At 39.5% G+C, this 14,643-nt stretch overlaps 2 protein-coding genes across 8 annotated transcripts in view; one reads left to right on the top strand and one right to left on the bottom strand.

Annotated features, from left to right (window-relative positions):
- Positions 1-4,443, top strand: part of Rb1 (RB transcriptional corepressor 1) — a 104,617-nt gene extending 100,174 nt beyond the window's left edge. The window contains exon 24 of the mRNA XM_055609863.1: positions 2,567-4,443. Coding sequence (XP_055465838.1) covers positions 2,567-2,640 — 74 coding nt within the window. The 3' untranslated portion in view covers positions 2,641-4,443. The remainder of the gene's footprint in view (positions 1-2,566) is intronic.
- A 2,947-nt stretch (positions 4,444-7,390) lies between these two features.
- The window catches only part of Rcbtb2 (RCC1 and BTB domain containing protein 2), a 36,221-nt gene continuing 28,968 nt past the window's right edge, over positions 7,391-14,643 (bottom strand). For all 7 annotated transcript variants that reach the window (XM_055609692.1, XM_055609688.1, XM_055609691.1 and 4 more), the window contains 2 exons: positions 12,994-13,124; positions 7,391-9,022 (listed from right to left, as the gene is read on the bottom strand). In XM_055609692.1, coding sequence (XP_055465667.1) covers positions 8,882-9,022; positions 12,994-13,124 — 272 coding nt within the window. In that variant the 3' untranslated portion in view covers positions 7,391-8,881. The remainder of the gene's footprint in view (positions 9,023-12,993; positions 13,125-14,643) is intronic.

Here is a 14,643-nt window from a genome sequence, read left to right as displayed (position 1 = left end):
GCAGACATGTGTACACACAGCAAGTCAATAAAACGAATCAACTGCTTTTGGAATAGTAAGACAAATGGAATTTTATCTTAAGCTTTTATGAGACTATAAAAATATTAAGTAGCTAGAGGAAGCAGTATTTGCTGAGTGTTTCTGGTTGTCTTAAGTACATAGCTGTGGTAGTGACTGTACCTGGTGCAAGATCAAAGGCAAAGAAAGGGACTTGGAAGAGTAAAAATATTTAGGAGCTTGTGGGAGTCTGTGCCAGTGAGTACGATGGGGATTTTCAGCCAAGCTTTGGAGATGCTAGCTGTACCAAAAAGCACCCAGTAGAACTGTACTTCTGGCTGGTTTTTAAAGCCTTTTCCCCTGAGGTATGTTGTTTGAGTCAAAGTTAAATATGCTAAGCATTCAAAATACTAGTTTCATGTATCAACACATTTCTATTTTATCTTTTAAATAGTTGTGTGTATACCCCACTAAGATACATGAGAAGGACAGGGCATTTATAACAAAATTTGAAGCCCAAAAACCATGTGTTACAAGGGGCAGAAAGCTGTAAGATGATATCTTTTCCTCAGAGAAGAGGTCTGGTCTGTCACTATAGTCAGTACACTTCCTGGTGACATACGGAGTCATGGCTGGCTCCATGGCTGGCAGGCTGAAGCTCAGGATGTTTTTGCAACTGGAAAATTAGGGACAAGCAAATGGAGCTTGATGCTCTGAAGCCAAATAAGACACTCCAGGTTGTGCTTTCGCTGGCCAGGACTGGGCTGCAGCTGTTTTCAGAGCACTTGGAAGCATGCAGGAAGTCTGGGTTCATCCTCAACCCTGTGGTAAACCAGGTGTCGTGCACACTAATCCAAGCATTTTGTGAGGTGGAGATGGGAGCATCAAAAGTTCACAGTCATTCTGGGACAGTGTGAGTATTTGTAATTTGTTTTTAGTGCTGGCAATTAAATGCAGAGTCCTGACCAGAGGACTATTTCCTAGCACTTCTTTGTAGTTTTTTTTTTTTTTTAATTAAAAATATCTATCTGTAAAGTCAAGATTTTGTTTTGTTAGATTTAATTATTTTAGCTTTGGAGATGCCAAATAATTATTTAATTATTAAAGATGTGTATGTGCCTGCCTGTGTGTGTGTGTGTATGTATGTATGTATGTATGTATATACATATGTGGAGTTACAGGCAGCCAAAAGCTATGGATTATCCAAGAGCAGCATGTACTTTCAACCACTGAGGCATCTTTCCAGCCCCAAGAGCATCCCATCTTTCTACTCTCCCTTCTGTGGCCCTTCCTTCTCTCATTTGTTTCCTTAGACAGTATTACTTCCATTTTATTTTATATATTAAAACATGATTTTTTTTTTTTAACTGTGTAGCCCAGGTGCCTCAAACTTGTGGTCCTCTTGCCTCTGCCTCTTTCAGCAAATCCTCACAGTGTGCACCACCACAACTGGCTAAAAACATGATTTTTATGCATAAAGTCAAAAGTTGTTTTTTGTTGTTGTTGTAGTAATTTAAATGTTCTGATTTTGACCATCTCACAATTAACAATTACTTGCTTTTAAAATGTCCATGCCCAGTTTAAGCTATCTTAAAAAAACGTTTTGGGGGCCAGGGGAATGCCCACCTTTGTGAAAAAAATAGCATTCACTCTGCAGGCCAGGAGTCATGGCTCTAGGTAGTTCAAGTGGCCAAATTTGATTCCAGTATCTCTAGACTAGTGGTCTGCAGTGATTTGCATGTAGGAATGTACATGGCTGTGTTTGGTCACAAAGAAATATTGCTTTGTTTTTAAACATATATTAGTATTCTGCCTGCTTGTAAGAGTGTGAGGGTGTCAGATCCCCTTGAATTGGAGTTATAGACAGTTGTGGGCTGCCATGTGGATGCTGGGAATTGAACTCGGGTCCTTTGGAAGAGTAGCCAATTCTCTTAACTGCTAAGCCATCTCTCTAGAAGCTCTGGCGGTCCTGGAACTCGCTCTGTAGACCAGACTGACCTCAAACTCACAAAGCTCTGCCTGCTTCTGGGATTAAAGGTGTGAACCAACGGCCACCCAGCTGGTATTTTTAAAAAATGTTTGAGGTATACATTATATTATGTATATAAATGTATACATACACACATATATAACAACATCATATATGTAGGTATGTATATATAATATATATATAATGTTGTATGATGTGTTTTGATCATTTTCAAGCTCTTCCAATCCTTTCCAGATTTATTTTATAATTTATATATACAAACATTCAATACAGACATCAAAACAACTAGACATTCTGGTGGTATAACTTGAGGGAAAAGATTTAACAGGGGAATATGGCTTTTAAAAAGTTAGGTAGATATGGTAATCCCAGCACTTGGTGACCTAGACAGGAGGAGCATGCGTCCAAGACAAGAATGGGCTATTTGGCAAGACACCATGTGGAAACCAAAAATCTGTTGGGAGACACTGCAGGGTTCGGAGCTGCAGTTACTACTTGACATGGATATGGTAGACATGGTAGCCCCAGGTCATTTACCCAGCATCCTCAGCACTATTCAATTCTTTGTTGTTTTTTCAGCTTCTACTCGAACACGAATGCAAAAGCAGAAAATGAATGATAGCATGGATATCTCAAACAAGGAAGAAAAGTGAGAATCTTAGGACCCTGGACACTGTGGATCCTGGGGGACACCTGACTGTCTCATGGATGACTCTTTCTCATGGATGTGCCCAGGTCCTGCTCATGGCTGTGTTTACTCGTGTTATAGATATAAAATGTGCAGGTACAAGCTGAATATTTGTGTGGGTGATTCCTAAGCCACTTCAATGTTGTAATCAATGGTATAGAATTGATAGTACACAGGATTGAGAATCTTGTGCCGATCATGCCATTTAAAACATGAAAGCAGATTGTTTGCATTTCCAACGTGAGCCTGCTGCCCTCAGAAGTGAGGCTGCCTCTGGAGGGGGTCCTAACAACCTCCTTATGCCTGGCTGACTACTTTGCCTTTCCTCATGGCACATGTGTGATGTTTGCTCTTGGTTTTTATTAATTTATATGTATTTTTTTTTAATTTAACGTGAATGCCCTTAGAAAATGTGTCCTGTCTTCCAAATGCAAGTTGATTGACTGTCCACTTTCAACCAAATTATCTTGACTCTTCTACTGAAACAGATTGTTACAAACCGGGGAAAAGTACTACTTTCTGTACATTGGGCTTATTTTAATATTAGAATCTAATGTGCCGTGTGTTTGTTTTACATATTTTACCTTTTAAATACAAGCAAAAAAAAAGTATAAACATATGATACTGTCTTACTACTGACACAGATTTCATACCTCAGAACCTGTAAGAATTGATTTTTTATTCGTTCAACTCATGCTTTAAACTGAAGATTATTGATAATACTCCAGGTTTTTTTTTCTTTTACTCATTCAGATTACTGAATCTATAAGTACCTATGCAGTACTTGAAAGTCAAGTCTGGCCACAGCTGTGCTGCAGAGGACCCTAGTACAGTACAACTCAAGTGCACTTTCTAATGTTTCTGGGTCCTGAAGAATCAAGATACAAATTAATTTGTTCCACAAGCAGACTGTTAGCTATAGGAGCCTTCAAGTTTTTTCCTCATATAAGTGTCTAATTGCTTCTCAACAATTTATTCTGCTCTTCTAAAGTTGGGGACATTTGTGTTTTCTCTGGAATGGTACATGTCTTCCAGGTTTCTTTTGAACTGGCAATTATCTTTTTTTTTTTTTTTAAGCCAATCTGGTCTAATAACACTGGCTCATTCCAAGCCACACTATTTCTAGTCCAGCATTACTGCAAGTAATCAAAGGCGTTTATAAGTTAGGCTTAATGTTCTCTCTGATGCTGGGCAGAAGCTTCAGATGAAAATAGCTGCAGTGAAAAAAGAGGCACTCCCTTCACCCCTCCACCTAAAGGTGTATTTAAATTATCTTGTGGGATTAACTTATTTAGAGATGGTATAATTTAAAATAGGTGATATTTAAGGTAGTATCAGCTAGCATTTAAGAAAATCACTTTTTCTAAACTCCACACTTTTTGAAAAGATCTGGTCTTTTTAAAAAACAAACTTCTATTTTTCTCCTCAATTTACTTTGTTTTACTAGTTTGATAGTTATCTCAATAACAAAAGCAATAGACAGCTTACCCCGTTTCTTCATTAAGTTTTGCATGAACATCATACTGATTAGTTAGGTTTTAGGTCAAGGGCTTACCATACTTCTAGGTCTTTTGCTAGTAAGTTCAAGTTAGAATTAGTGACAGAATTAGAGGACTTTTCAAAGATCCTGTATTGAGATTTCTTAAAGCTGCAGACCCTGCACTATTGGTTTTGTTTTTGTACTGGTTAAAACTATACATTCAAATTGCTATGTCCCTATTTTCTATAATAGTTTGTCTATTTTAAAATAAATTAGTTGTTAAGAGTCTTACTGGTGTGATATGGTCTCTGTGTTAAGTGTTTTCTGTATACCATCTTTTCCCTAATGTCTCATCCATTCTGACAATCCTGAGATTTATAGAAATGTGCTTTTGAGGCATACATGCTTTATAGAATGTTAATATGTATTAATTCTGTTACTTTTTGCCTCAGTTTTTAAGAAATGAAATTTTTTAAAACCTATGTGCTTTATGAGACCCTTTCAAAAGCAGGCAGGAACAGGGAGACACTGAAGCCTTAAAAGCAACCAGCACCATAAGGCACAAAGAAGGATCAAGATGGGACAATAGGTGCTTATTTAACTGCCAACTGGTAGCTACAGGACCTTCCTATATTTGAATATTCCTTTGTTGATAAACAACAAATCTATCCAAACATGACAGGAGGCTCATTTACAGTAGCAAGTTAGTAAGGATTTGATGGTGGCTACAGACATAGACTGAGCTTCAGAACGAGAGGTGTCTGTGCTAACTCCACTAGACGGGTACAAAAAACAGAAGAAAAAAAAAACTACAAGATCAAAAAATCTGACTGTGGTGGCAAATGCTTGTAATCGTGGCACTCAGCAACTGAGTCAGGAGGGTATGTATGGGAAGCCAGCTTGAGTTACACAGAAGACCTAAAAACATTTTTTTTTTAAAGAGAGGTGGAAAAAAGATAAAGTGACAAGTTCTATGTTTGTTTGCAAAAGATACATCTGATAAAGGACTCTTATCTAAAATATACAAAGAATTCCTAAAGCTCAACAAAATGAAAATACACAAGTTAATTTTAAAATGAGCCAAAGACCTATCCAGTTAGTTCACTGAAGAAGCAGCAGATGGCAAGTAAGCACGTGCAGTGATGGTCCACATCATACATTATCCAGGAGATGCCAAGGAAAACAATGGCAGCACTAAACCTGCTAGAATGGGCAGAATTTGAACCGCCAACATCACCAAAGGCTGGTGACAATAGAACTCTCCTTCATTGCTAATGGGACAACAGCTTGGCAGTGTCTTATAAATCTAAATATAACCTTATCATAAGATCACAGTATATTCCTTGTGATTTATTTAGTACAAGGAGCTGAGAACATGTCTATGCAAAACCTGTACACAGTTGTTCAGCCACTTTCTCACAATTGTGTAAAACTGGAAGCAATCAAGATACCTTTCAGAACATGAATGGATAAACTTGTGCATCCAGAGAGTGGAATATTATCACTAAAAAGAAACTATTAAGCCATGGAAAGACAATGGAGGAATCTGAGGTGTCTAAGTAAAAGAAGCCATTGTGAACAAAACTACATGCTCAGAATTCAGTGACCTTTTGGAAAAGATAAAACTATGAAGACAGAAACAGAACAGTGATGGGATAGGGATGACTCAGCTGTTAGGAACACTTGTTGCTCCTGCAGAGGACCTGGGTTCAGTTCCCAGCACCCATAAGCTTTACATTTAGAACTCTAGTCCCAGGGAATCCGTCTGCAGGTAATAGGCACATATATGCTGCACATACAGTTACGCAGGAAAAGTATTTCAACACATAAATACATATTTGAAAGATCAGTGGTTGCCAGGGATTAGGATAGACAAAAGGGAAGGGATAGGTAGACCAGAGCTATTCCATGTGTACTGTTAACAATGGAGATGAGCCAGTATGATTGTCCAAACCCACAGAATATACAACACCAGGAGTGAAACTCATAAACTGGCTTTCATGGGATTTAGGGTATAATCTCATCAGCTGTTATAAATGTACCACTCTGGAGCAGATGCTGAAAGTGACAAGGTAACACATGTTGGTGAGGTGGTGACAGAGGAATGTTATCTGTGCCTTCTCAGCTTGTGAAATATAAAACTGAAAAAAAAAAGTCTTGAAAACACGTAACTATCCTGACAAAAGCTTGAGTTATTTGGGAAGAGGGACCTGAAATTGAGAAAGTGCCTAAGACTGGCCTATGGGTGAGTCTGTCAGGCATTTTCTTAATCATTGGTATGAAAGGTCCTGGGCCAGTGTGTGAAGTGGCACCCATGGTGCCACCATGGGCAAGTGGTCTTGGGTCAGATAAGAGAGCAGGCTAAGCAAGCCATGGCAAGAAAGCTAGTAAGCAGCACACCCAAATGGCATAGCATCTACTTCATATCCTGCCATGAGAGTTGCAAGCTGAAATAAACCCTTTTCCTTCCCAAGTTTCTTTTTGGTCAAGATATCACAGTAATAGTAACTGGTGGCTATTCTTGGTTGTCAACTTGACTATCCCTGGTACAGTCCAGAAATGGAGGGCACACCTGTGAAAGATTGTCTGTTTGAAGTGGGTGAATCCATCCATTTGTAGTCCATACCTTTAGAGTGCAAAGACTGATTTTTAAGGTTGGAAGGCACACCTTTAAAATTGGGGGTGCCTCCTGTTTTAAGTCCTTATAAGGACTTAAAAGAAGGAAGCTTTTGTTTTTGGTCTGCTTGTCCTCGCTTTGCTAGCACATCCATTCCTTCACTGGCATTCAAGCCTACCTCTTTGGGATTCCATCATATACAGACCAGCTAAGACATCCAGCCTTGTGGGACTGAGCAACTACTAGATTCTTGGGACTTTCTACTCACAGCCAGCCACTGTTGGATTGCTAGACTGCAGGCTGTAAGTGATTTCAATAAACACTTTAACTCCCTATCTACCCACCCACCCATTCATCCATCTACCCATCCATCTATAGAGATTCACTTCCTAAGTTGTGACTGTAGAGAACCCTACCAATAAACAGCAAAGGCTATAAAGTGAAAAACTGGATTTTTAAAAACAGGAACCATTTATGTATTGTCAACTTTGCTAGAAGACATCCAAATATCTCCTTTTAACAAGTACAGATCATTAAAGGGATTTTTATATAGCTATAAGATAAAAAGTTGATACTTGATTTTTATTTTGTTGTTCAACAATTTAAGAAGACAATCTGTTCTATCAAGTAAGTACTTTATTATCAAATAATTATACATGAGAACAAGATTTCTATTTCCAAAAAGGTTTCCTTTATATCATATTGTGAGACACTTAGAAGTATCCAATGCTACATCTTGTCCAGTTAGTTTCTCTTTTGCTGCAAGGTGGCTTGTTTTTGTCTAAAAATGCAGACTTTATCACATTAATGCTACCCATTAAATGTGGTAGTTCCTTTCTATATAGTATTTACTGCTTCAAGGTTAAGAAACTTATTTTAGCTGCGCAGTGGTGGTGTACACCTTTAATCCCAGTACTCCGAAGGCCTGGGGCAAGTGGATCTCTGTGAGGTTGAGGCCAGCCTGATGTACAGTGTGGGTTCCAGGAGAGTCAAGGCTACACAGAACAAAAACAAAATAACAAAAAAAAGTTATTTTATAGTGACATAAAAGCTACAAGAAAAACAGTAAGTCTTACAGAGGGAGATCCTCAATATAAAGAAGAGCAAGGCTTTATGCAAATACATGAAGGCATGCAAATCCAGAAATTACATTCAAAGTTAATACTTTCTAACAATGCCACATGAGAAGTTAGCTTGGAAAGTAGAAAATTAAAACTAGCCCTTGGGCCTTTGACAATTTAGTTGCTAAGGCCTTTTGTGAATTCTGATTAATGCTCTAAATCAACTACTATGTTTTAGAACTACAAACTAGAAGAATATGAATATCAGCAATTACAGATTTCTAAGTTTTCACCCAAGCTAACTGTTCTCAGTGCATCCTTAGGATTGACAGTAAATTAACCGAGTCCCTTTTATAAAACAAGGCACTGTGTTAGAGTGACAGCATTCCTTGTGTAACTGTACATTAGCCAGTTGAATATTGGACCATTCCTCTAGCATAGGTAATACATCAGTGTCCGAAAAAGACCTTAAGTGTCTCAAAGAAAGAAATGATTACTATAATGACAATTTCATTTTTTAGGTGATGTCTTTTATTTTTCGTATCTTCATTATATCCTTTTTCTACTTCAACTTCTCCCAGAACCTCCAAACTTTCCTACCTACCCAACTAAATGTTCTTTTTCTCTCTTAAAAAAAAAGCACACAAATAATCATGGAGTCTTGGAAACTATTTATGTTAGCCAGTTACTCCTAAACATGTATGAAATCAGAGACTGACAGCATGTACAAGATATGTACAAGCTCACACCAGACAGATACCTGCTTGGAGAAGGGAGGTGGACACAAAGTCCTCCCCTACCCAAGAAGCTGGGACATTGTCACTTGAAGTGAGTGTTTCATTTCCAGTTAGAGCACTCAGTGCCTGCTATTGAAAACCTTTGGTTAGGCAGATGGAGAGGATAGAACATAAGAATATGGCCAGCTATATCTCTCATCAACACTGTTAATTACAGAAGTTGTCAATGGCTTTTATTTTTGTATTTGTATTTATCTTTCTGGGAGTGGGGGTGAATGGAAGGGCTTAAGCATTCCTTTCCACATTCAGGATCAGTTCTTAAAGGCTCCAACTCTGCTGGCTTTGCTGATGAAGTTCTTCAGAAGATCGTGGTCCATTTCTGCAAAGCCTGATGTTTGTGTTACTACAGTCAGATGGTTGATGCAAAACCTGAAGCAGAACTCTTCTAAGTCCTAGGAACAACAACAACAGCTTGAAGAATCTGTATTCTCAGTGCAATGCCACCAAGAGACTTCCTCTCAGAAAAAGGATCTGAGAGAAGCCAGTAGGAGGGAATGTCAGCAGCACAATTCCATTATAGCAACTATTAACTACAATTATTCCATGTTTCTGAAAGAGTAAATATCGGAAGAGTCCAATGCAGCCAGGGCAAAGCATCTAGCCTTTTCTTCCAAGAGAGGAACCTCCGCAAAGGCATCCTTCAGTACCTTTCCCTAGCAAGAATGCTTGCTATTCTTTCATTCCCTTTCAATACTTGTTAAAAGCACTGTGTTCCCAGTGTGTTAAATGCCTCTGCCTGTGAAGAGACAGACGGTAGAAGAAAGAGGAGACCCCAAGGCAAATGGTTATGCCAGCAAGCCCAGATCATTACTATCCTTATTTTTTCTCTGCAGGATAACAGGAGTGATGGGTGGATTTCATCGCATTACACCTTCAGTAATCTTAATGGGGGTGTCACTAAGTGGCAGAGTGTGTGCTTGTCATGTGAGGCTCTAGGTGCAATCTTCAGAACCAAAAACAGTCCCGAACCAAAGTTTATAGATTTACATGTATACCAATACAAATAGGTGTATTTATATAAAATCAGTGCTGAGAATGAGCTCAATGCCTTGTGCACACTAGGCTTACTAAGGAAGTGTTCTACACCCAGGTATGAGCTGACCTAGCATAAGGGTAACTGTTCGTGTCCAAATTTTAAAGTTCTGTCTCTGTTGTTGAAGCTTTTATAAAATACAAAGCTCCCAACCGTTCCCAAGAAATTATATATGTGCATTGCCCATTATAGTTGTTTCTCAAAATACATATGAACTCTAGCAAATGCTGAAAATGAATGCAAACTGAGATTATCAGCAACAGAGAAATCAATGTGGACAACCATGCCAATATGCACACATGCCCACAGGACTTTTCCCTTGTGAGAAAGAAAACCAGTTACACAAGAAAAATGTAATATGCCATCCCACAACAGACCAGCAGTCTGCTGGGGTCTCAGTAGCAGCATGACATTTCTGTCCCACATGAGCTCTTGAAGACAAAATGGAACTGCCATGTACTCACATGACAACAAACATGCTGTCTGTATAGATGACAAATACCCCGAGAGCCACTCAGCAGCAGACAGCATAGGAAACAAACATGACAGAGTGGTTCCTCTTACGCTGAATTATACAGGATGGAGGAATTAAGCCTATGCCACACCAGTACTGATGCTGTGGAATTGGGTAGCTGAGCACTGCAATATCTTATAGATCCAGAGCCAGGATAGTTCCTGATTACTGGGAAATCAAAATGACCCCAAGAAACGACCACTTAGCTCTATCTTCCTTTACTTTTTGGACTGAGAATTTCCCATGATTCTTGTAACGGTATTCAGAAAGAGTTCCTGGGATTCAATAAATTGATACAGAGTTGAATTGACTTATCAGAGAATTCTGACAAGTCTTTAACTATCTTTCAAACACTTTCTCTACTCTGATGCTACTGTCTTACACATCCACATTTTAATAAGGGCTCTTACTTCTGGCAGGCAAATACAGACGCCTTGGTTTCTTGTTCATTCTTCTCCAACATGACTCACACTTTGTCTAAGTACTTCCTCTTACTCATTTTGAACGTGACTTCCTGCTTTGCTCACAAGAGGCTCCATAAAGGCCTTTCCCTCACATCTCCTGCCTCCTGCTACAGATGTGTAGACATTCCTCATTGGGGTATTCTAGTGAGTGGTCCACAATGGATAAAAGGCTCGCCTCCTCACTATCATTAGGCCACCTGCCCCATCTACCCATCTGCTCTAGCCACTGTCCCTCTCCATCGGCTTGTGTTTCAATGTACTGTTCCCCTTTTCACACAAACATGCTTTGATTTATCTTTTAACCGGCCCTTCAATCTGTTTCCTGTTAAATCTGTAAGTGAAATTACCCGGAAAAGCTGTGTCTGGTTCCCACATCTCTCCGTTCCTTCGCTTCCATTCTCCCTGGGCACACCTTCCTGAAACGCTGCACTGCAACACTGTAGCTTTCACACTGGCAGATCTGAACATGTACCTTGACTTACCAGGGCTTTAATGTACTTGATGATTTCTTCCTAAAACGCAAGTCTTTCCTACTTTCAGGATATCACCTCCTGAATCACCTAGTCTGACTTGTGTATTTCCAAATATTTGAAATTTCATTTTTCACTTGACATTAAAATAAATAATAAAAATTTTAAAAAGTACTCAAGTGGAATGGCTTTATTCTGGTACTTGTTCCTCTGTAGTGCCCTCTACTAGTGTCTCCTTACTGGAATCTTCACTTCTGTCTGTGTTGTAACACAGCTGCCTGACAGTTCTCAGGCCCTTCACTGTGAACTGCAGACTGGGTTATGCTATTGGCTCCCTGGGTGTTTCATAGGTCCTTGAGACCAGATTCCTAAGTGCATCTCCTAAAATGCTGCTCCTTGCCATGCTCCATCTCCCAGAAAAAAATTCATCTTTTCAGTTACTCAGGCCAAAGCCTTGGCATGAACCTTAAACTGTCATTCCTGGTCGCCATCAAGTCATCAACAATGATATCTTTATCTTTTAAGTATAGTTACAATCCATCCACTTTTCACCATTCCTATAGCCAAAGACTTGGATGAGACCATTGTTTCCACTTACTGCTGGACATAGTCTCCTTATTGGACACTCCCTACAGCCAACCTACTACATGTGGATACAGTTAGGGGGCTCTTGGTTTCTATTTAAATATTGAATGTAAATGAAACTGCAGGTACTTAGGAATATATACAAGTCAGGCCTAGTGGCTCAGGCCTATTCTTCAAGACATGTAGGAGCCTGAGGGCAAGAAGATGGCAAGTCCGAAGCCTGTCTGGGCTACAAAGTGCTCAAGCTCAAACCTAGCCTAACAGTGAGATCCTGCTTCATAACAGAGGAGGGCTGGGGATATAGCTTAGAGATCAGCTCTTGCCTGGCAAGTATAAAGCCTTAAAATTCAATGCCTAGACCATACACAAAAAAAGTTTGTAATAGAAAGTAAAGGAAGGAAGATCAAGCTCTGACCTGGGGATGGGGCAACCATGCCCTATGAAAAAGGACAGTCATAATGTCTGCTCCATGCATCGTTTCCTCCCTCAGACTTACAATTTCCTACATAAGCATGTTACTGTTTACAAAAAAGGAAAAGGCATTCTCTTTTTACCACTCTTTTTTTTTTTTTTTTTTTAAATCAATGGGGAGGATATCCTTATACCAAAAGGAAACTGACTCCAAGAAGTTATGGCCTGTTTCCGACAGATTTAGCTCTAAAATAAGTTTTCCTTCCTTTCTTTATCATAATAATACACAGCCACTGTAGAAAGTTCAGGAAGAAAGCAGAGACGGAAATAAAACCATGTCTAATCTCCCCGTGCCAGTATATGCACCTTAATGACAGAGGGATCTCCCAGTTCCTCCATGGATATTTATGTTTTCCATTTGTTCTTTGGTTCATTTTTGCTTCCAAACTGCCCATATTTTCCTTTCCTTTTTTACCATGAAGAACTTGCTTTATTTTATGTTATAAACATGCTTTCCCAATGTGACATTTACTTGATTTATTTCTGTGTGTGTGTGTGCTTGTACAAGGTATATGTCACAGCACATATGGAAATCAGAGGACAGCTTGGAGTCAGCTCTCCGCTTCCATAAGTGGGTTTTAGGGGCTGAATTCACATTCTTGGGCTTAGCAGAAAGCTCCTTTACCTGTGAATCATTTCACACTTGATGTATAAAGATTTTAATCACTAGAAATCAGGTCTACCAGTCTTTTATAGTGTTTTCCTTTGATGTTACTGAGTCACATTTTATAACACTATAATCACAGTTTTTCTAGTAGTTTCATTAATTTTGTATGTTCCATTTTCATGTGCCTAGAGCTTACTGTCAGTGGCTTGCTTTTCTTACCTGAGCATCGTACTTCACAGCAGTAGAGAGCAGAGCAATAGCGTTCTCCTCACAGATTCCTTGTTTGATAGTTTGCTGACAGAGCTTTTTCAGCCGAGTCTCACTATAAAATGTAGCCAGATCTAGCAATCCTAATGGAAAGAAGAATTTATTGTGTGTGTACTCTGAGCACTTGACCTCAACTCTAGCATTCAAAAGGATATGAGTACTGCTTCCATCAGGCACAATGAGCTCCGTGCAGCACTGACAGAGTGAACTATAGTCATAGTGCCCTAAGAAGGCAGATGAGCTGAGCTCACACTGAGAAAAGTTACTGGAAAACAAGAGCTAACCAAAGAATGGCTTGAATGATTTTTCCTAGAAACAAAATGACAGGTTTGTGTTTCTCTCAGTTACCCTCTCCTGAATTAGCAGAAACTTCTCAGCATACATGTCAGAATTTAAAAAAAAAAAAAAGAAAACTGGCGGGGTTGGAGTTGGGCAAAGGTCAGTGGTGCAGTGCACAAGGTTAGCAGGCTCAAGCCCTACCTTCAAACAACAAAGGAATACCCTTCATGGGCACATCAGCCTCCACTCCTCCAACACAGCTTTCCTCTCCTTTTTTAGCAAAACTAGAGAGCAGTCTATAATTGCTGTCTTTTTTCACCTCCCACTGTGTTCTGCTGCCCCACAGTGAATCCACATATGTAAATGGGCCTCACATGGCCAAATTCAGAGGCTGATGTGGTTTTCTCTTATTCAACATTCACCCAGAGTTTAATGTGGGGGACAGGCTCTGACCCTGGGCACTCTGTCACTTGTTTATGTTTTTCTTTTCTGAATTAGTAACTCTTCTTAGGTTCTTTTGGCTGGACTATTATCCCTGTGCATGACCTGATGTTCAGCCCTCACATACTTCTCCAAATGAGCTTTGGTCCCTTTGTTTTAAGTACCACTAATGAATGCTGATATTTCCTCTTATGTTATCTCCTTTAAATAATTCAATGGAGACTGATATATATAAGTCATTTCATTTTAACCCAATTTGGACTATTCTAACCAGGAATATTCAATAGGCATTTGAAGGATCCTGTTAATTTTCAAATATTGCTGTTTGAATCTTCACTAGAGGGCTTGTTAGTTAGCAAAAATGTCAGAATTTATCACCAGTAAGAGTTCAGCTGAGGATGTGTGCACCTGAGCTAAGCCATTGTGGGTCCTCTGCCCTGGCATCAATGGAATCCACCATTGCGAGCCCAGCAGTCCAACCCCTTGGGAACCTATGTAGGCTAGATCTACATTCAGACCCAGGTGTCCCTGATCAAAAGGTTAACTTGTAATCAGGATCTCAGTCTGGCCTCCCCTCAGCTACCTGGTCCTTGTGATCTCTGCTAATAAAATTCAGACAAGATACCATGTGTAATGTAGAAGACAGACAGAGTTCACTGGAGTGGATCAGAGCACACTCATGGAGTGAGCATGGGTAAAGCACAGATGACCACTGTATGCATCTTCAAACACTTTATATTACTTCAATATATATTTTTTCCCTGAGACAGAGTTTCTCTGTGTAGCCCTGACTGTTCTGGAACTCAGTCTGTAGACCAGGCTGGCCTGGTACACACACACACACACACACACACACACACACACACACACACACACACACAC

This window comes from Psammomys obesus, unplaced genomic scaffold (genome assembly GCF_907164565.1).
Source record: "Psammomys obesus unplaced genomic scaffold, mPsaObe1.curated_primary_1811, whole genome shotgun sequence".
NCBI lineage: Eukaryota > Metazoa > Chordata > Mammalia > Rodentia > Muridae > Psammomys > Psammomys obesus.
This window is presented reverse-complemented; position numbering and strand designations above follow the sequence as displayed.